This window comes from Scyliorhinus canicula, chromosome 4 (genome assembly GCF_902713615.1).
Source record: "Scyliorhinus canicula chromosome 4, sScyCan1.1, whole genome shotgun sequence".
NCBI classification, from domain to species: Eukaryota; Metazoa; Chordata; class Chondrichthyes; order Carcharhiniformes; family Scyliorhinidae; genus Scyliorhinus; species Scyliorhinus canicula.
Window position 1 is genome coordinate 80,410,691 of NC_052149.1, and position 21,851 is coordinate 80,432,541.

At 47.5% G+C, this 21,851-nt stretch overlaps 1 protein-coding gene across 4 annotated transcripts in view; it reads left to right on the forward strand.

Moving 5' to 3' along the window:
• Positions 1-21,851, forward strand: part of LOC119964711 (cytosolic phospholipase A2-like) — a 183,268-nt gene that overhangs the window by 67,460 nt on the left and 93,957 nt on the right. For all 4 annotated transcript variants that reach the window (XM_038794593.1, XM_038794592.1, XM_038794594.1 and 1 more), the window contains one exon: positions 19,695-19,843. In XM_038794593.1, the coding sequence (XP_038650521.1) occupies positions 19,695-19,843 (149 nt within the window). The remainder of the gene's footprint in view (positions 1-19,694; positions 19,844-21,851) is intronic.

The window sequence follows — 21,851 nt, forward strand, 5'->3', positions numbered from 1 at the left end:
TGGCATGCGCTTTATCTTATGCAGCAGCTTTTTCTGCGGCACCTTGTCGAATGCCTTCTGGAAATCCAGAAACACCGCATCCATCAATTCCCCGTTGCCCACTATGCTCCTTATGTCCTCAAAGAATTCTAATAGATTAGGAAAACATGACCTGTCTTTCATGAACCCATGCTGCATCAGTCCAATGGGACAATTTCTATCCATTTGTCTTGCTATTTCTTCCTTAACAATAGATTCAAGCATTTTCCCCACTAGACGTTGAGCTAATTGACCTATAGTTACCCGCCTTTTGTCCACCTCTTTTTTTAAACAATAGTGTCACATTTGCTGTTTTCCAATCTGCCAGAACTGCCCCAAAGTCCAGAGAATTTTGGTAAATTAGCAGGAGCACATTTGCCTTTTCCCCCGCCACCTCTTTTAGTACCCTGGGACGCATTCCATCAGGGCCAGGAGACCTATCTACCTTTAGCCCCATTAGCTTGCCCAACGCTACCTCCTTAGTGACAATGATCATTTGTACATTCTCACTTGCCATAGCCTCCTTGCCAACAGTTTTTGGCATGTTATTTGTGTCTTCCACTGTGAAAACCAACACAAAATACCTGTTCAAGCTTCAGCCATTTCCTAATTTCCCATTATTAAATCCCCCTTCTCATCCTCTAAAGGACCAATGTTTACCTTAGCTACTCTTGTTCGTTTTATATATTTGTAGAAATCTTTGCTATCTGTTTTGATATTTTGAGCTAGTTTACTCTCATGATCTAGCTTACTTTTCTTTATAGCTCTTTTCATGACTTTCTGTTGACCTTTAAAGATTTCCCAATTCTCTAGTTTCCCACTAATCTTTGCCATTTTGTATGCCCTTTCTTTCAATTTGATACCCTCCTTTATTTCCTGAGATTTCCATGGCTGATTATCCCTTTTCCTACAGTCCTTCATTTTCACTGATAAAAACCTTTTCTGAGCACTGTGAAAAATCTCTTTGAAAGTCCTCCACTATTCCTCAATTGTCCTATCACAAAGTCTTTGCTCCCAATGTTCCCTAGCCAACTCCTCCCTCATCCCATTGTAGTCTCCTTTGTTTAAGCACAAGACACTGGTATTGGATTTTACCTTCTCACACTCCATCTGTGTTTTGAATTCAACCCTACTATGATCACTCCTAACTATGAGGTCATTAATTATTCCTGTCTCATTACACCGGACCAGATCTAAGATAGCTTGCTCCCGTGCAGATTACATACTGTTCGAGATCCAAATCTAGTTCATTAATGTGGATCAAGAAAAGAAACAGTCATAGAACTGACAATTGGGGAACCCCACTATACACCTTTCTTCAGTCCAATAAATAAAATTAAAGGAGGACGGTAGAGTTGGACAGGCTCAAGGAGGAAACTCCAGAGCTTTGGAGTGTAGACAGCCGAAAGCAAGGTCACCAGTGTTGGAGCAAATAAAATCAGGGGTTGCTCAAGAAACCAGAATTAGAGGAGTGCAGATATCTTGGAAGGTTGAAGGGCTGGAGGATACCATAGAGTTGAGGAGGGATCAGACCATGCAGGGCTTTGAATGTTGAATAAAACAGAGTCATTGTTTTATCGAGAGCCCATTCAGGTCAGCAAACGGTGGTTAGATTCTCTCTTGTTGGAGGTGGCCATTTCCTGGCACAAGTCTGGCGAGAATGTTACTTGTCTGTCTTCTTCAGCGATCACTCGCTACCAAGCATGATTGTCCATCTAAGAAACTCAGTGATACTAATCATGGGTCCTTTGGGTTCTTTCATGGCTGATGAGCCAGATCCAAGAGCTGTATCTTCGACCACACACACGTGTTTCCAGGAGGTGGGATCGATCCTTGGACTGAAGATCGTTGGTATTTCTTTCTCGGGCTCCTTTTCCAGGCCTCCTCTTGCTGTTGGATGTCCTCAAAGAATTGTGTTCTTTCAATCAGGAGGTTCCTGCAAGTAGGTCTCCTCTGAGCAAGGGTCTCCCAACATTAACGTCGATGTTGCATTTCTTAAGGTCTTCAGAGTGTCTTTGAAGCACTTTCTTTGTCCCCTTCTTTTTCGGAAGCCTTCCTTGAGCTGGGCGAAGAAGATTTTCTTTGCCAGTCGGGACTCTGACTTCCTAAGCACGTGGCCGGCCCAGCGAAGTTGGTTTCGGATGATCATGGCCTCGATGCTGGTTCTTTTGGCACCTTCAAAGACACTGATGTAAATACGCCCATCCTCCCAACTGGTGCAGAGAAACAAATCTGAGACAGCATATATGGAAACTCTCCAGGGCCATGAGGTGGCATCTGAATGTCGTCCAAGTTTCTGAGCTTTATAGAAGAGGAGGACTGCCTGGTGCATGAGGATCTTGGTGTCAGCAAAAGTGGCATGGCCGCCAAAGACTTGTCTTTAGACATCGAAGGAGGCACTAGCGGATTGGATATGTTCAACCTCCACATTGATGTCAACCTTAGAGGAGAGGTGGCTCCTCAGATATAGGAAATGTTCCATGTTTGGTAAGGTTTCTCCGTTAATCTTGATGTATACTGCCAAGTACCTTTCCTTGAATTGCCACTGTGCCGTGGTGGAGAGGCTTGAATGTTCTATTGATCTTGAGAGCAATGCCATTGGGAGTCCCAAACTCTGACAGGGTCACCCACGATGGTCAGGTCGGAGGGGAGGAACCAGATAAATTGCAATCCAAAACAAGTCCTCAACGCTGGATGGGGGGGAAGATACTCGTATGGATCAACAGGTGCGATGGTGGATGAAGGTTGCAGCAATAGGGAGGACCCCAGTCATCAAAGTTCCCTTGCCACTGGAACTGTGCCTAATTTTTGTCAAGAATCGTGTGTCTGTTGATATGCAACTACCTATCCATGTTAAACAGACTTGTCAATTACCTGTGGCAACAGATGTTGTTTTCAGATGATGTCATTGAGTGGCAATATCTAAATCGGAAATAGGAGGGGCCCACAAATAGATTCTAGGGGTCACCAGAGGTAAATATATGAAAATGGGAAGAGAAGCCATTACTGGTGACCAGAGCTAGGAGACGGAATTCTCCGACCCCCCGCACGGTCGGGGAATCGTCCGGGGCCGGCGTAAATCCCGCCCCCGCCGTGGCCGGAATTCTCCGTCACCCGGGAATCGGCGGGAGCGGGAATCACGCCCCGCCGATCGGCATGTCCCGCCGACGTGGTTTAAACCACCTCTGGTGCCAGCGGGATTGGCGGCGCGAGCGGGCCCCCGGGGTCCTGGGGAGGGGGGCGAGTGCGCGGGGCAATCGGACCCCAAGGGGGTGCCCCCCACGGTGGCCTGGCCCGCGATCGGGGCCCACCGATCGGCGGGCGGGCCAGTGCCATGGGGGCACTCTTTTTCTTCTGCTGCCGCCACGGCCCCCACCATGGCGGAGGCGAAGAGACCCCCCTACCGCGCATGCGCCGGTGGTGGCGTCAGCAGCCGCTGACGCACCGGCGCATGCGCGGACTGGCGAAAGCCTTTCGGCTAGGTCCGACGCCGGGCGGCGTAGCACCAAAGGCCGTTGGAGCCGGCTTTGGCGCCATCAGCGGAGCGGAAACCACTCCGGCGCGGGCCTAGCCCCTAAAGGTACTGAGACTACTGTGGTTGGCGCCACTCTGCTATGCCGGGACCCCCCCCCGCCAGGTAGGGGAAAATCCCGGCCCTGATTAGAACATAGAACATAGAACACTACAGCGCAGTACGGGCCCTTCGGCCCTCGATGTTGCGCCGACGCCGATTAGCTAAAAATTGAGAATAGCTTCGCCCTGCTAGATGAAGGTAGAGACATTTGGAGGAGGATGGAGTGGTCAGTCATTTCAAAGACTGCAAGGAAGTTGAGAAATATAAGGAAGGATTTTTGTCACTGTCACATAAGAGATCATTTCTTAATGACAAGAACTGTTTTGGTACTGTAATTAAGGTAACCTTGGTAGGGTTCAAATATGGAATTTTGGGAAAGATGGGCATGGATTTGGGAAGTAACAAAACATTTAAGGACTTTGGAGAGGTAAAGATGATTAGAGATGGGGCAGCAGTTTGCAAGGTTAATGGGGTCATCAGGTTTGTTATTTGGGGAGAAGGGTAATGATGCAGATTTGAAGGAGAGGAGGACAGAGACTGAGGGTCGTTAACAACGTCTGCTAACATGGGAGCCAGGAAGGGAAGTTGGGTGGTCGGCAGTTTGGGAGGAATGGTGTTGAGGAAGCAGGAGGCAGGCCAAATGGACAAGGTGAGCTCAGAGAGTCTTAGGAGGGATTGGAAATAAACTAGAGAAAGTTGCACATTCAGAGCTCAGCAAGAGGGTCGTCTTAGAGGAAGTTTGGCCCCATGGAATAGGTGAACTGGGGAAGCAGCAGAGGCAGCTGATCAGATACTCTCAATCTTGGTGACAAAGAAATCCATGAGCTCCTTGTAATTGGAATAAATAACAACAGACCTCCATGCTCCCAAATGACCTTCAATTGATCAACATTTCTGACAATCTGTCACTTCCTAGGTATTGATCTCTGTGGCCAACTTAGCTTACATGTTCAAGCCCCATGACTTGGGCCAGGAGCCATACCATCTAACCAAGTCACCAGGATCCTGTCAACTGGGCTACAATGTCATTTTAGCTGGTTTTCAAAATTGCTGGCTTGACTTAGTTGTTAGAATACCAGTTCTAAGGTTTATGTGCAATTCCAGCCTTGCATTCATCATGTGACTGATATTTTAGTGCAGGTCTGAGAGAGCTGAGTTGCTGGAGTTTCGTTTTGTCCTTCCTGCTGGTGAAATGTTGCAATCTCCAGTGTCCAGTGATATTGCAGGAGATTTGCATAATCTTAAAGGAGGGGGCTTATGATGGAGGCATCCCACTCTTTCGGCCAGAGATCTAACTCTCTTGATTTTTGGTCTTTCTCCACACAGGTTCAATTATTCCACTAGCCTTGAGGCTGGGCAGAAAACGGAAGGGTTTCAATTGGGAAAGGGCAGGCTTCTACTCCGCTGCCTTGCCAGCCCCAATGTAAAATCGCTGTGTGGTCAGGCGGGCGGTACTTGGAGGGAATGTAGTCCCCAATCTCAGGCAGTGTTTAAAGTGCTTTGAAATGTGTGGTTTGCTGTGCAGATGATCATGTTCCATTAACCATCTGTCTATTATGCACAATGACATTAATAGAGATCTCACCCCGGCACGTATTTAGACAGCATCGGACATTTCTATGCTGCTAGGCCTTCACCTGTTCCTTGCTTGGACGCCTCACTATAAGTACAAAAGGTTGTGCAGGCAGCACTGTGGCACAGTGCTTAGCACTGCTGCCTCACTGCACAAGGGACCGGGTTCGATTCGAACCTCGGGTTACTGTGTGGAGTTTGCACGTTCTCCCCGTGTCTGCGTGGGTTTCTCCTGGTGCTCCGATTTCCTCCTACAGTCACAAAGATGTTCAGGTTAGGTGGACTGACCATGCTAAATTGCCTTAGTGTCCAAAACGTTAGGTGGGGTTACTGGGTTACAGGGATAGGGCATGGCCGTTGGCCTAAGTAGGTACTCTTTCAGAGAGTCAGTGCAGACACAATGGGCTGAATGGCCTCTTTCTGCACTGTAGTGATTTTGTGATGCTATGAGCAAACGACAAATGTTGTGGCTTCAGAAACAGCCTTGGGCCAGGATTTTCTGGTCTTGCCAAAGTCAATGACCATTTGTTATGCTCGCCAGCCACAATGGGGAACCTGTCGCAGGTGGAGTTTTCTTCAGTGGAACCAGAAGACTCCTCCAACGGGAAAGGCAGGAAAATCCCACCCAAATAGGAGGGTAGTATGAAGACTATTACAGGCAAACACTGGGACACAAGCCTGCTTGTCATTCTTTTTGAATTATTTATCTTTGGAGTATATTCAAATCCACTTACTTGCAAATTTGATATATGCAAAATCCTAGCTCGTCCTTGTTCTGTGAAAGTATATTTCCCGAAGTACCAACTTAACTCATTGTTGGCTGAGCATTCTCATGTCTGAGTCATTCCCCTTAAGTGTCCAAAAAGTTAGATGGGGTTACTGGGTTATGGGGATAGGGCAGAGGCATTGGCCTAAGTAGGTGCTCTTTGGCTTCAGAAACAGCCAGTATTGTGGTTCAAGCTCACACCAGGACTTCAGTATTTAAAGTGGCTGATTACTTCAATGTAGCACTAATGGGGTGCTGTGGTATTGGAGGCCATGTCATCTAGATGAAATATTACGTTGAGTCCCAGTGGTTCAGGCTGACATGAAAGATCTCTTGGCACTATTTAAAGCGCAAGGTGTTGTCTCATATTCGAACCAACATTTCTCATTCATATCAACAGCACAAAATACCCATCTTGCCTCCATGGCCCCCCTCAACCTGCCAGCACCCCGTGCTCCAGGCTTCTACATGATAAACATGATAAACAGTCAGTTGAACTAGACACCATCACGATCAGAATTATTGGGACAGGAAGCAAAAGGGTGAAGGAGAAAAATAATTTCACTTGAATAAGATACTGTTGATAGGGATCCATATGAGGAATAGGAGCAGGAGTAGACTACATGGCCCATCAATACTGCTCCACCATTCATAGAATCATAGAATTTACAGTGCAGAAGGAGGCCATTCAGTCTATCGAGTCTGCACCAGCCCTTGGAAAGAGCACCTTACTTAAGCCCATGCCTCCACCCTAACCCCGTAACCCAATAACCCCACCTAAACTTTTTTTGGACACACACAGGGGCAATTTAGCATGGCCAACCCACCTAACCTGTACATCTTTGGACTGTGGGAGGAAACCGAAGCACCCGGAGGAAACACACACAGACATGGGGAGAAAATGCAAACTCCAGACAGTCATCTGAGGCCAGAATTGAACCTGCGACCCTGGAGCTGTGAGGCAGCAGTGCTAACGTGCCACCATGCCTGCCACCAGTTTGATCATGGCTGATCTTAGGCTTCAACTCCTTTTCCCCACCCGCTTCCCATATCTCTCAATTCCCTGAGAGATCAGACATCTGTCTATCCCAGCCTTAAATATATCCACCAATGGAATATCCACAACTGTCTGGGGTAGAAAATTCTCCAGATTAACAACCTTTTTGAGTGAAGTAATTTCTCCTCATTTCAGTTCTAAATGGCATAATTTTATAGGTCTCAATTAGATCATCCTTAATCCTTCTAAATTCCAGAGAATATAAACCCAATTTTCTTAACCTCTGTTATGGGCCAGAGTTTAGAGAACCCCAAAGTGTATCATGGAGTTCACCTGACCCACAACTTTTAATAGATTGTGGTATGGGGAGCACACGGCCCACTCTACAGGTGTGGTACAGCCAAAATCTAGAAGTATTTTTTAAAAGCAAAACAATGTTTATTCTATGAACTCAAGTTAACCTTTTTAAAACATACAGTGAACATCTTAGCAACCATCAATTCAAATACAAAACCCAAAGAATACAACACTAACTAATCCATTAAGCTTTCCTTCTAACATCCATAAGATTTAAAACACCTTTTACCAGAAGCACATTAGGTTTACATTCACTACTGAGAACATTTATAATTCTGAATTCACCAAATGATCAAGAGATAGTCTTTTCATGGCAGAGAGATCAACAGTACATCTGCTCTGTCTGGCTTCAGCTCCAACACTGAAAACGAAACTAAAACACACCCTGCAGCAACCAGCCTAAAATGAAAGTAAAAAGCTGACAGCCAGCCCAGCTCCACCCACACTCTGACATCACTGATAAACACACATTTCTTAAAGGTACTTTCACATGACAACCTTCAGTGCTGATAAGTTTGTTGGAGCCGGACTCTGCACGAGAATTGAAATCATCCATACAACTGAAGCATGCGGGCTTTTTAATGAAGTAATGTGGCATTGGTGGAGGTATTGGCAGTGGTAGTTGGGTCACATTACTTTTTAAATGAAAGCATTTCAAAAGAACAAAACATACACTAATGGAAACATCTCAGTTCCTGAAAATATTGTTCAATAATTAACATTTTTGTACGGTCTAAAGATTAAAAGTGAGCAGATCAAGGAAAGTATCATTGGCCATATCCACTACCTATGGTACTGCAGGCTGGTCTTGGTATATCAAAGTATATTGAATATTGAATCAAATATTGGCAATCAAAGTCAGCACAATGAATGTCGATCTGGTAAAAACGCAGAACCTTTAAGGGGCGTTCCCCTGAAAAATGTGGCAAAACTTTCTGATTTGATGAGGAAGGGAGAGCTTCAGCAACTTGAACATGCCACATGCAAGTGATGGGAGGATGGGATTAATAATATGATTATAAACAAAAAATGTTTGCCAAACATTCAAAAATATATCTTCCATTTAACACACACATTGACCCTCATCATTGCAGTCTTGAAAAAAAACAGATTTGCTTTCTCCCTCCCTTTCTCTGTGACGGGTTTCTTCTGTATACCCAATTCAAATCTTTTAGGTTCGAGAAGCTTGCTAAATGAACCTTTTGGCAAGCGCTACGCAACACAACTTGTCAGCACAGGCTGTCTGTTGTCCTTTGGATTCTTCCAGCAATTTAATTTTAAACATCTGGCAGACATCGCAAAATCATTCTTTTAACAGATGACACTTTTTAAGTAGAACTGGCAACTTCAGCCAAACCGCAGTAAAGGATTAACTTTAAAGAATAAAAACTGCAAAGGTTCAAAAGCTGAATTAAAACAGGATCATGCTAGAATTGCAGAGCTTTGATTACTATTTGACAATGTTTCTGTCCGGTTTTGAGCCGAGGACCCTTTCCGTGTAAAACAAACAGGATACCCACTAGACTCGAGAGACAAGACTAAAAGGAAAAATTCAACTGAATGTGGTCCAGGTGAAACTTTCATCTATTTAACAGAGGACAGATGTGCTGTGCATTGCCAGCACACATTTTTTTCCACTCAAGATTGAGCAATATCTAGCACACTGAGAAACGAACAGACATACAATTCAGGGATTTGCATTTAAGGACCCTTTACTTTAACAGATTTTGCAATGCCTGTTTTAGAGCAGCAGCTTCAGTGCACTGGTTTCCCATTTCCTCATTTAGCCCTGAGAACCAATCAATGTCTGTATCTGTACAGGGTTCGTGTTATGCAATGAAGAGACTGATAACTGTAAGTTAGTCAGAAGAGCAGCTTCAGTTCAGTGACAGATATGTCGATCCATTTTTCTGAGTGGTTACAAGGCTGCTGGCTATCTATATTTTGCTCATTTGTAACTGCAGTGGATAATTGAAAGCTCATGCCTGCCATTGGTATCAGTCCTCTAGTGCAAGGTTCTAATTATAAAATTATAGAATCCCTATAGTACAGGAGGCCATTCGGCCCATCGAGACTGAACCAATCCTCAGAGTACCCAACCCAGGCCCACTCCCCCGCCCTATCCTCATAACCCCTCCTAACCTGCACATCTTTGGAATTAATGGGTAATTTAACATGGCCAATCCACCCAACCTGTGTCCTTTATCGTCTTGTTCTTCTTAATTTTTGATAAAGTTCCTCCAGCTAATCTACTTTTAAGTAGTTATTTTTCAAGAAGAATGGCCACAGTACATGCCTCCAAATCAATCAATTTGCTTCAATACCCCAATAGTGTGTTCAATGCTTTTCATAGTGGTTCTTTTAGCTATTCTACCGGAGCTGATCGGTCCCGGTAAGATTGCTGAGGTGCTATTAGCTACATGTGCAGTGGCTAGCCCCTGTCCCTGAGCAGCCATTCCGGGAAGGTTGAAACGGTCTGTTTGGGGTGAGGGGAACTGATGCCTGTTGCAGGCTGACATCATCGTGCTAATCATCTCCAAATCTGAGTCAGACAATCCTGCTGCAGCAGTTAAAGGCCAGCTGGACATTCCTGTCTGAAATGCTAGCCTGTTCACTGAAGCTGTGAGCTAGTTTTCAGGCACTGTGAGGGCTACATGATGGAGTCTATTACTCCCTGGTTATTGTACTGAATGCAATGCAGAGACCTAGACCAATAATCTAGAAAGTGCGAGTTCAGCTTCCACTTTTGCAATTTAAGAATTTTAAATCAGTTTGAAAAAATATGGAAATAATAGAGCTGGCACCAGCAACGATGACGATGAAAATCGCTTATTGTCACGAGTAGGCTTCAATTAAGTTACTGTTAAAAGCCCCTAGTCGCCGCATTCCGGTGCCTGTCCGGAGAGGCTGGTACGGGAATCGAACCGTGCTGCTGGCCTGCTTGGTCTGCTTCAAAAGCCAGCGATTTAGCCCAGTGAGCTAAACCAGCAGTTGGATAGTCATTAAAAAACACAAAGAATACACTAATTTCCTTTAAGGAAGTAAATCAACATCTTCACCCATTCTTGGCCCACATTAGTGTGGTTGACCTCTGGAGTGGCCCATTGAGCCACTCAATTGTATCCAACTGCTAAAATAACAGCTGTCTAGGAAGACAGCCCCTCAGCACTTTAATCAGAATAATTAAGGGGGAGTGATAAAACCTCGTTATTGAAATGAAACCGCTTACAATGAGAGAGTGCAACTAAATAAGTGTAATCCAAACTGAGCCTGATGTCTATTTTTCTGCCCCAATCCAGTACCTAGACTGGCTGCTATTAAATTGCACAGGGACTCACCTTGTGCTTGTTCTTTTGAGCAGTTAGCAGCAGAATAGGTCATGAATCACATTGTGAAATTCATTTGTCAATTAAATTCAGAAACAAGGAAAGGATGTTTTCAGTTGACAATTTGCAGAATAATTAACACTTTCTACTCTTCACAACAGCAATAGAAATCAGCTACAAATAATCAACCCCGTCTCTGCGTGGGTCTCACCCCTACAACCCAAAAGATGTGCAAGGTAGGTAGATTGACTATATCTTTTTATTTAAACAATAAAAAATATATACAAGGCCTCGGTCTGTTCTTTTTGTTAAATTTAGAGTGCCCAATTCTTCTTTTTCCTGTTAAGGGGCAATTTAGTGTTCAGGCAGTGTCCTATTGGGCCCTCCCCACCACCCTCCTTCCCCACCACCCTCCTTCCCCCTCTCTCCCCACCAAACCCCCTTCCTTTCCCTTCTGTTGGTACAGAGGTGAGGGTATCTGGTCTCTCCAGTGCAAAGTTTAGTGCTTGTACCATTTGTTTTTTGTGCAACTGTGTTGTGAACTGTTTTAAGAATCAGAGTATCCACCCCCCCTCCCCGTACAGTGGTACTAACAAAATTAGTGTCTGTACCGTTTGGCCTTGTGTTTATTTTTTACTGTTTTAATAAAAAGATGTGGTCAATCCACCTACCTTGCACATCTTTTGGGTTGTGGGGGTGAGACCCACGCAGACACGGGGAGATTGTGCAGCCTCCACACGGACAGTGACCCGGAAACAATTCCGGGTCCTCGGTGCCGTGAGGCAACAGGGCTAACTATTGCATCACCGTGCCGCCCTGGCCACAGCCTGTTCTCACACTGAATGGTGGTTACAGAACTCAAAAGATCTCTTATTCATGATCACAGCCACTTTTCACGCCGCCGTCAGAGCTTGGCCGCGTGGAGAATCCCAGCCATGGTTTTTACTCAAAGCAAATCTGTTTGACAAATTCATTTTTTAAAGGATGTAACTAGTAGATTAGATAAAGGGGAACCAGTAGATGTAGTATACCTGGATTTCCAAAAGGCATTCAATAAGATGCTGTACAAAATGTTAATAGGCAAAATAAGGGATCATGGAATTGGGGGAAATATGTTGGCTGGGATAGAGGATTAGTTAACTGATATACAACAGAGAGTGGGCATAAACGGAGTGCCTTCAAGTTGACAGGTAGTGAATAATGGAGTGTCACCCGGAGCAGTTCTGGGGCCTCAGCTATTTACAACTATAATACTGAATTAGATGGAGAGACAGAGAGTATTAAAGTTTGCTGATACTATCAAACTAAGTGGAAAGGTAAGCTGCGGGGAGGACACAAAGAGACTGCAAAGAGATACAGACAGGTTAAGTGAGTGGGTTACAAGATGGCAGGTGGAAGTATAATATAGGAAAGTGTAAAGTTATTCACTTTGGTTGCAGGAATAAAACGCAGAATACGTTTTCAAAGGTGAAGGGCTATTAAGCTTTGATATTCAAAGAGACTTGGGTGTACTCATGCAAGGACCATAGAATGTTAACACTGAAGTGCAGCAAGGAATTATGAAGACAAATAACAAGCTGACCATCTTTTCAAGTGGATTGGGAATGGGAGTACAAGAACAAAGAACTCTTCTACAGAGTTTGGGTCAGACTCCATCTAGAGACTGTGTGCAGTTTTGATTTTCACATTTAAGAAAGGATAAAGGTGCATTGGAGTTGGTATAACAAAGGTTCATTAAGTTGGCTCCTGTGATGAGGGAGCTATCCTATGATGAGGGGTGTCATGCGAGTGTACCTTTAAGAAATGCGTGTTTATAAATGGGTGTGCATATAAGTATCTGTAGTGAGAGTACCTTTAAAAGATGGGTGTATTACTGCAGTGATGTCAGAAAGTTGGGGGAGCTGGGCTGTCTGTCAGCTTTTTACTTTTGTTTTAGGCTGTTTGCTGCAGGGTGTGTTTTAGTTTCATTTTCAGTGCTGGAGCTGAAGCCAGACAAAGCAGGTGTACCGTTGATCTCTCTGCCATGAAAAGACTATCTCTTGATCATTTGGTGAATTCGGAATTATAATTTTTTTCAGTAGTGAATGTAAACCTGATGTGCTTCTGTTAAAAGGTGTTTATTTTCTCTTCTGGATGTTGTTTGGGAAGTTATTAAGGATTTCTTAGTGTTGTATTCTTTGGGGGTTGTATTTGAATTAATGGTTGCTAAGATGTTCACTGTATGTTTTGAAAAGGTTAACTTGAATTCATAGAATAAACATTGTTTTGTTTTAAAAAATACTTTTCCATTTCTGCTGTACCACACCTGTAGAATGGGCCGTGTGCTCCCCATACCGCAATCTATTAAAAGTTGTAGGTCAGGTGAACTCCATGATACACTTTGGGGTTATCTAAACCCTGGCCCATAATAAGGTGATGATATGAATAAATAAAAATAAAAATGCCAAATTATTTTGTCTTCAGTGACATTCCCGTACCAGCCTCCCCGGACAGGCGCCGGAATGTGGCGACTAAGGGCTTTTCACAGTAACTTCATTGAAGCCTACTCGTGACAATAAGCGATTTTCATTTTTTAATTGTGCATGGTGGGGTTGAAATTGATCTACGTCAGAAGTGCAAAATTGGCTTCTTGAAGTTAATGGTTTAAAATAAAAGGACAAATTATAACTTGATTTGCTTTGAGCCCATTTTGTGCCATTATACCAGTGAACCAAATGGTAAACCATTTTATACAGACACATGGAAGCCATGTGGTAGAGTATGTATTATTCTGCTACTAGGGCAAGCAGTGCCCCTTAGACCAGAATGTTTAATTGCTATTGAGTAAAAATTAGGCAGAGGCTTAATTATTCTCATGGTTAACCATCATCACCTTGTCTTTGTGATTTGAAAAGTTACCATGAAATTCTAAGCATTCTGGGGCAAGATTCTCCCGTACCCGGTGGGGCAGGGTGTCCCGGCGGAACGGAGTTGCGTGAACCACTCTGGCATCGGGCCGCTCAAATGGTGCGGAATCCTCCGCACCTTCAGGAGCTAGGCCCGCCCCGGAGTGGTTAGCGCCCCGCCGGCCGGCGGGATAGGGGCCTGGCGCCACGCCAACTGGCGCCGAAGGGCCTCCGCCGCCGACGCGAGTCAGCGCATCCACGCGAGCGCCAGCGCGTGCTGGCATCATCCCCGCGCAAGCGTAGAGGGAGTTACTTCTGCATCGGCCATCGTGGAGGACCACAACGGCCGATGCGGAAGGAATAGCGTGCCCCCAAGGCCAGGCCATCGTGGGGGCACCTCCCCGGGGCAAGAACCCCCTGCGATCTCCCAGGAACCCTGCAGCCCGCCTGCTCCGCCAGGTCCCGCCGATAAGGGACCTACTCTGATTTATGCCGGCGGGACCGGCTACAGGCGGGCGGGACTTCGGTCCATCGCGGGTCGGAGAATTCAGGCGGCCCCGGCGCCCATTGAGTCACGCCGGACCCTGCCATTCTCCGAGGCAGGCAGCGCAACACGCGCCGGGCCGGTTTTTGGGTGGGGGGGGCGAGTGAATTGGGATTCACGCCGACCCCTGGCGATTCTCCCATCCGGCGGGGGGTTGGAGAATCCCGGCCCTGGTTCCTGTACCAAATGAATGCCTTTCAATATTCCAGCACTTTGTATGTGTTACACAGATATTTGAGTGTGGCACTTGTCATGTGACTGACAGTAAATGCGTGGCATATTCTAAAATGTCAGCAAATCATCTGGTAAGTCAGTGGATGCACTGGTAAGGGCAGCAACATCATGCATGATTCTTGAAATGAAAAAAATATATAAATCGCTTATTGTCACGAGTAGGCTTGAATGAAGTTACTGTGAAAAGCCCCTAGTCGCCACATTCCGGCACCTGTTCGGGGAGGCGATACGGGAATTGAACCGTGCTGCTGGCCTGCCTTGGTCTGCTTTAAAAGCCAGCGATTTAGCCCAGTGTGCTAAACCAGCCGCTTCTCTGAAGCCTAGTTGTTATTGTAAACAATGGCTGTGCTTATAGATCAATTCAAATGCTTTTGCTATTAAGTAAATATTAAATGCGTTTATACAGAAGTCAGATTAAGAAGCTGCTGACGTGTGTATTTGATTTTCTTTTGAACTGGATAAACAGGCTGTTTGGCCCAACCAGTCCATCCACCACTTCATGCTTTACCCCAGCATTGCACCTCCTCCTCCTCCCCCATGACCTTCCCTCATCTAAACCTATCATTGTAACCCTTGATTCTCTTCTCCTTCACATGCATGTCTGGCTTCCCCTTAAATGCATCTCAACTATTTGCTTCAACTACTCCCTGTGGGTGGTGGTTCTCAAAGGGTTGTGAGTCTTTGAAACTCTCTTTTCCAGAGAGCAGCGGAGGCAGGAACATTGAAAATTTTAAAGTCAGATTCTTGACTGACAAGGTAGTCAAATGATATCGGGCATAGGTGGAAATGTGGAGTTGAGGACACAAGTAGATCAGCCATGATCTTGCTGAATTGAGGAGCAGGCTGAAGGGGCTGAATGGCCTACCCCTGCTCCTGATTCATATGTTTGTATAAATGTTTATAGTGAGTTTCACCTTCTCGCCACTCTAAGGGTAAATAGCTTTCTACTGAATTCCCTTGTGGATTTCTTGGTTAGGATCTTATATTATGGTCTCCAGTGACGTTGATCCCCACAAGTGGAAACATTCTCTCCATATCCACTCCATCAAAACCTTTTATAATTTTAGAGACCTCTATTGGCCAGTCTGAGACACTCTTTTTTTCAAGATAGAAAAGTGGAATTGTAGAAGATCAGCTATAATCTTATTACATGCTGGAGCAAGCTCAAAGGGGCAAATATTCTGACACCTGCATTCTTATGAATAACTTTAGGCCCTCTCACTATTAACCCTAGCCCCTCACTGGGAACATCTTCACTTACATAACACCTTCAGAGATCTTGGGCGCGATCTAACGGCTGGGTCGACCGGGCGCAAATCCAAGCGAGCTGGTTAGATCGTGGGAAAGGCCGAAATTGGGAACTGGGCTGGGCAGCGATCGGTTTCCGATCTAACCAGCCCGCTCCCGTTGGCGGGATTTGGATCCTGCGCGACGTGACGAGAAATCAATAATCACCAATCTCTATCCCATTAATGGGAAGGGCCCCCTATCTAACGGCCTCTCTTGATCTAACCAGCTCCCAAGCAAGCAGTCACATGGGTGCCCTTTAGCACACCTATTTAAAAGCGTGAAGCGAGTGCAATGGCTGCTGTGGGGTTCGGAGGAGTTGAGTAGCCATCTTGTAGATCGGGCAATTGGCACTGGGGCTGCTGCCTCATTGCTCGGGGCAGGTGTGGGAGCCCCCAAGGGGACAGGCCTTGTTGGGGGGGTTGGCAGCCATCGGTGGGGTCCGCCCCTGGGTTAGGGGGGTGAGGGGCTCAGCGCCCGTGGTTCCTAATGGCTGCTCCCAGATTGTGTATACCCATAACCAGGCGACTTCAGCTGCTGTTTGTCCGTCCCAGTGAACACCTCCAGGACTGAGCTCCACCCGTGGTAATATGGTGATGATCACTTTAACTCTCACTGTCCGTAACGGCCTCTGGCCACACAACTGAAGGCTATCGGTAATAGGGAATTAGTAATGTGAGCACTTCTCAGCTCCCAGGTGCATTCCCATGGATAGACATGCATGTAGCAGGCAAGAGTTATCCCCTAGCATCCCAATCAGACCGTGAGGCCTGGACACTTTGCCTGAACAATGGAGGCTTCAACACCACAGAGGCAGCAGCCAACAATCAAACACCCAAGAGCTGGGCTTCAGCGCTGGCAACATCCCCACGATCAGACGATGGCTGTGTGGATTGGGGAGGGGATCTGAGCCTGATCCAAGTTATGTTCCCCGCAAAGGTCCAGGATCTGGGGTTCGGTGCCCAGGGGTCCGAGCTATGCTCAGGGGTGTGTGTGCAGGGTGGGTCCCCCCCCCCCCCCCCCCAGCTCAACCGGCCCGTTGGCTTCCCCCCCCCCCCCCCCCCCCAGAACAACCAGCCTGTTGGATGGTACCCTGAGAGAAGATGGGAAGCATAAGGTTGGGGGAGGCTTGGGGGATTTGAGGGCCCCAGGGCCAGTGGACACTCACCACTGTGGTGCAGGCCAAGCATCATGTCGATGACTGCTCTGTCCTCAGTCAGCCCCGTGACCTCCAGGACCTGTCCCTCATAGGGGTGAGGAATGGAGGGCTGGATTCTGCGGTTGCCGACGCCGAAATCGCGTTCGGCGACGGGTTGGAGAATCTAAATTCCCGACAGAATTGGGGGAGGCTCTGCCCCCTCCAAAGCATGGTACTCGCAGAGTATGCCGTGCCAGGGATCCACAGCCTCCGGCCATTGCCTGACGCCTGCCCCCCGATGCTTCGCCCCCGACCGGCCGATTTCCCGATGGCGTGGGCCGTGTGTGGTCTCACCCATCGGCAACTCAGTGTAACGGCTGTGGACTCAGTCCAGCGCCGCCACAGTCGGCAGAGAGCCGATTCCCGAGTAGGGGGTCATTATTCGGGGCTGGGGGCAATGTAGTGTGGCGGTCCGGGGTGCGTGAGCCATAAAGCACGGCATGGCCACTGTCTGGCACCCTACCGCCCATCTGGGCCCTCCTCTGTCTGCAATGGGCCAACTTCTGCTCCGTGGACAGAGGGCATTGTGGGTCGCATGCTTCATGCATTTTGTAGCGGGGTGGGGGAAGGCGATGGCGGGGGACGTGTGCACTGCTGCTACTGATGGGTGGGGTGTGCAGGTGGGTACCAGAGTATGCTGGGCCACACATATGGTATTGTGCTGCGGGGGAAGGTGGTGCAGTGCCAACCGCAGGGACGTGGGGAGGGGGTGCAGCCCGGGATGGCAGGCGGGACCGGTACCAGTGGACCGATGCCAACCCACCCGTGCTGCCTGGTGGAGGTCGATTTGCTCTTTGGGGCACTATGTGGCGGTCCTCTTTGTGACTCTCCCCATGCTGACCGCCACTGTCACTGCCTCCCAGGCGACACTGGCTGCCCTGTGGCTGACCCTCCGACCCACTTGGGGAACACGGTATCCCGTCTGGACCCCACAACATCCAACAGTCTGGTCAGGTCGGCATCACCGAAACGTAGGGCTGGTCTGCACCGTGGCATGGCTGCATGCTGTTTGCTCTGCAGGATCGGTTTAAGTGCTGGCCTCCCTCGTTCGCAGGGAGTTGCCGGGCGTGGTCCCGGCGAATCAGCTGGTGGGACAGTCATCTCTGACGTGAAGCCCATGAGGCATCTTTACTGGCCTTAATTGGCGTTAGCCACCAGTAGCAGTCTTGCCGGGTCAGCCTTTGAGAAGCACCCGGCAATCACAGCTGGCTACCACTCAGAAAGCTTTCCATTAGATGGTGCCCATTGTTCTCTCCTTACCACCTCCCTTCATCACTGGTATCATCATGTCTACCTTATCACTCTGGGTGTTCTGCCTAATCCTTTTTGCTTTCCACCTCTTACATACTGCCCACTGTTGGAACAGAGTTGAGGAAGCAAGTGAGGTTTGTTAATTTCCTCCTGTGAATGACTGGTTGATGATGAGTGCCTAAAGTGATTGTGTTCCATCCTGCTCTGTTGGCATAACTTAATACTGAATTAAAAATGCACATTAAGAAGGGGAAATAAACGACTGACACGGAAAGTGGAACAATTTGCTTTGTTATGGTAAGAGTGTTTGTTTGAATTTGGAGGTACTGTGGGCGAAATTCTCCCCCCCCACGACGGGTGGGAGAATAGCGGGAGGGCCTTCCCGACTTTTTTGACGCCCTCCCGCTATTCTCCCCCCCCCCCCGCCGAAATCCTGACACGAATCGCTGCCGCCGTTTTTTTACGGCCGGCAGCGATTCACAGCTGTTAGAAGGGCCGAAGTCCCAGCCCTTTACGACCTTTTTACGAACGGCAAACACACCTGGTCCTGCCGTTCGTAAAAACGTCGTGACCACCTGGAAAAAAATAACCATGGCACCGATTGGCACGGCAGTACCACGGCCGTGCCAAGGGTGCCATGGGCCCGCGATCGGTGCCCACCGATCGCGGGCAGCGGGCCCGATGCCCGCGCACTATTTGTCCTTCCGCCGCCCCGCAGTATCAATACGCGGGGCGGCTGAGGGGCAACCCGGACCGCGCATGCGCGGGTTTCGCGCAAAAACGCGATGACGTCACCCGCGCATGCGCGGGTGGAGTCTTCCCACCTGCGCATGCGCGGCTGACGTCATATGACGCGTCAGCCGGCGCTAAGTCCGACAAGCGGGCTTAACGATTTTCGTTAAGCCCGACTTGTCGGAGCCTCCGACGTCGGGCTGCTAGCCCCGACGGGGGACCAGAATCGGTCCCCCGTCGGGAAGGGGCGCGATGCCGTAAAACCCGCCCGGGTTTTACGGCAGTTTTACGATTTCTCCCGTTTTGGGAGAATTTCGCCCAGTGTCTGGTGAATGTAAAATTCACACTGTGTATCACTGTGTCCCTGTGGGCTCCATCTGTGAGCCATTGTGTAGCTCTGCCCACAGGGGGAGATGAGCAGCTTGTACAGGGCTCCACCCGTGGCTCTGCCCATGGCTCTGCCCATGGCTCCTCCCACTACCGGAAGTATAAGTGCTGCGGTTTTGTGAGTCTGCCCTCAGTTCTTCTGGTCGCAGGCAGGCTCAGTTGTAAGTCGATTAAAGCCACAGTTTACTCCCTCTCGTGTCTTGAGTGAATTGATGGTCGCATCACTGTGCATGATTAGGATGGGACCGAATGGTCTTTCCATCAGACAGGCTGCAAATGAACTATGACCTATGCAGAAGTGAGAAATGTGAGCTCAAAATCCCCAAACAAGGAAAATTGAAAGGGAAGTTATTCCATTCACGAGCATCAAGATTTGTCACCCTGAAGCAAAAATCTTAACCCCAAAATTTAAAAATATAAATGATTTATTCTGGAACAGGGATTTGGTTTTCTGTATTCCACGCTTTAGCAAACAGATGAAAGTAAGGGATTAGGGATCAGTGATTTGCTGCTTTTGGAGCAAGGAATCTTTGTGCAGTGACATTTTTTATGTTCCGTCTATTCAGTTGACACACCCGACCCCTACGTGGAATTGTTCATCGCCACGGCACCAGAGGGCCGCAAACGGACCAAATATCTTAATAATGTTGTCGACCCAGAATGGAACGAGACATTCAAATTTCTTCTTGACCCAAATGAGAAGAATATTATGGAGGTAAAATGTCCTCATTCAGATCGTTGGATTTTAATTTTGAATTCCATGTTCATGTACAGTATTAATTATTATTGAAGCATATTGGAAGTAGAATATGTTGTATATAGATACCACAATCATCTGTGGAAAATTATGTCTTAAGGAATCTCAAAGTTGTACTGACAACGCCTTCATGAAATAAGCCGCTGTTAGCAAATATTTGTAGTGAGGACGCATCAAAATCATTGCTATCTTACTTCTGTCACATGGTTCTGACTGAAATGATCTTCCACCTCCTTAATACATACTAGAAAAGTATTTTAGCATGCTGGAACATGGGAGCCGACAATTTTCTCCCTTGAACCTGTTCCTTCCTTCAATGAGATCATAGTTGAGCTGCGATCTAAATCCACATGCCTGTCTTTGCCTTATATCCCTCAATAACTCTAATTGCCAAGAAACTATCAATCTTCGCTTTAAAATTAACAGTTGAGCGAACATGAGTTTGTAGAGGAGAGTTCCAAGCTTCTACCATCCTTTGTGTGTAGAAGTGTTTCATAACTCCTGAAGGGTCAACCTCTAATTTTTCGACAGTAGTCAGAGTTTTAGCTCCCCAGCCGGCAGTATCGATCTACCCTATCTGTTCCATTTAGTATCGTCCAAATTTTAACCAAATCACCATTTGATCTTCTAAATTCCAAATAATACAGTCATCGTTCCAAACACTCCTTGTAATTTAACCCTTGAAGTTCAGGTATCGTTCTATTAAATCCATGCTGCACCTCTCACAGCACTCCCAAGTGTGGTAGAACCAGGATTTAGAGTCGCTGACATTTGACAGGAAATCCCGTTGACAACGGCGGGATGAGTAAATCCCGCTGGCGGATTGCCTCCGCCGCCGAAAAACATGTGGAGAGCTGGTCGGTAAATCCCGCCCATTAAGTGCCATTTCAGGCGGGTTTTGGCTGGGAGATTCTCCCCGGCTCCGGTGACAAGCTCCCCACTGCTATCTAACCACAATTAATTACTTTTTCAGGCCCTGGGCCGTTTCTCTCTGGGCTGGCCCACACTTCGAAATTTTTTTGTCACTGGGGAGCTGAATCCGCTGGCCAGGTCGGCTCCTCGTAGATCAGGCCACCATTTTGAAAGGGTGCCCCGATTTCTAAGTGAGCTTGGGGGTCCCCCTTACCACCCCACCATGGACATTGTCAGCCCCACACACATAGATATTACTCCACGCCCACCCCCAAGTGGGGACACCCCGCTATGGGTTTGCTGCGGGCCGTCCGGCTGGGGTATCCCTGGGGAGGTCGATAGATGCTGGGAGCAAGTTAGATTTGACGTCAGCATGGTTAAATGGGTTTTTATTGCCAGTTAATGAGCATCTCCAATAAGGGAGAATCATCCACTTGCCTGGATGAGTGCAGCTCCAACAGCACGCGAGAAGCTCAACACCATCCAGGACAAAGCAGCCTGCTTGATTGGCAACCTATCCACAAATATTCACTCCTTCCACCACTGATGCACAGCAGCAGTAGTGTATACCATTTACAAGATGTACTGCAGGTACTCACCAAGGTTCCTGAGGCAGCACCTTCCAAACCCACGACCTCTACCATCTAGAAGGACAAGAGCAGCCGATACATGGGAACATCACCACTTAGAAGTTCCCCTCCAAGTCACTCACCACCCCAACTTGGAAATGGATCACTGTTCTTTCAATATCACTGGGTCAAAATCCTGGAACTCCATTCCTAACAGCACAGTGGGTGTACATGCACTGCAGCAGTTCAAGAAGGCAGCTCACCACCACCTTCTCAAGGACAATTAAGGATGTATGAATAAATTCTGGCCTAGCCATCGACGCCAACATCCTGTAAAATGAATGAGAAAAAACAAATCCCCGCCCAACAAACACACACCCTGCCCACACACACACATGTGCACACACACACACCATACACGTACACATCTCCCCACCGGCACCCCGTCCCACACGCGTGCACTCTTTCCCCCCCCCCCACACATG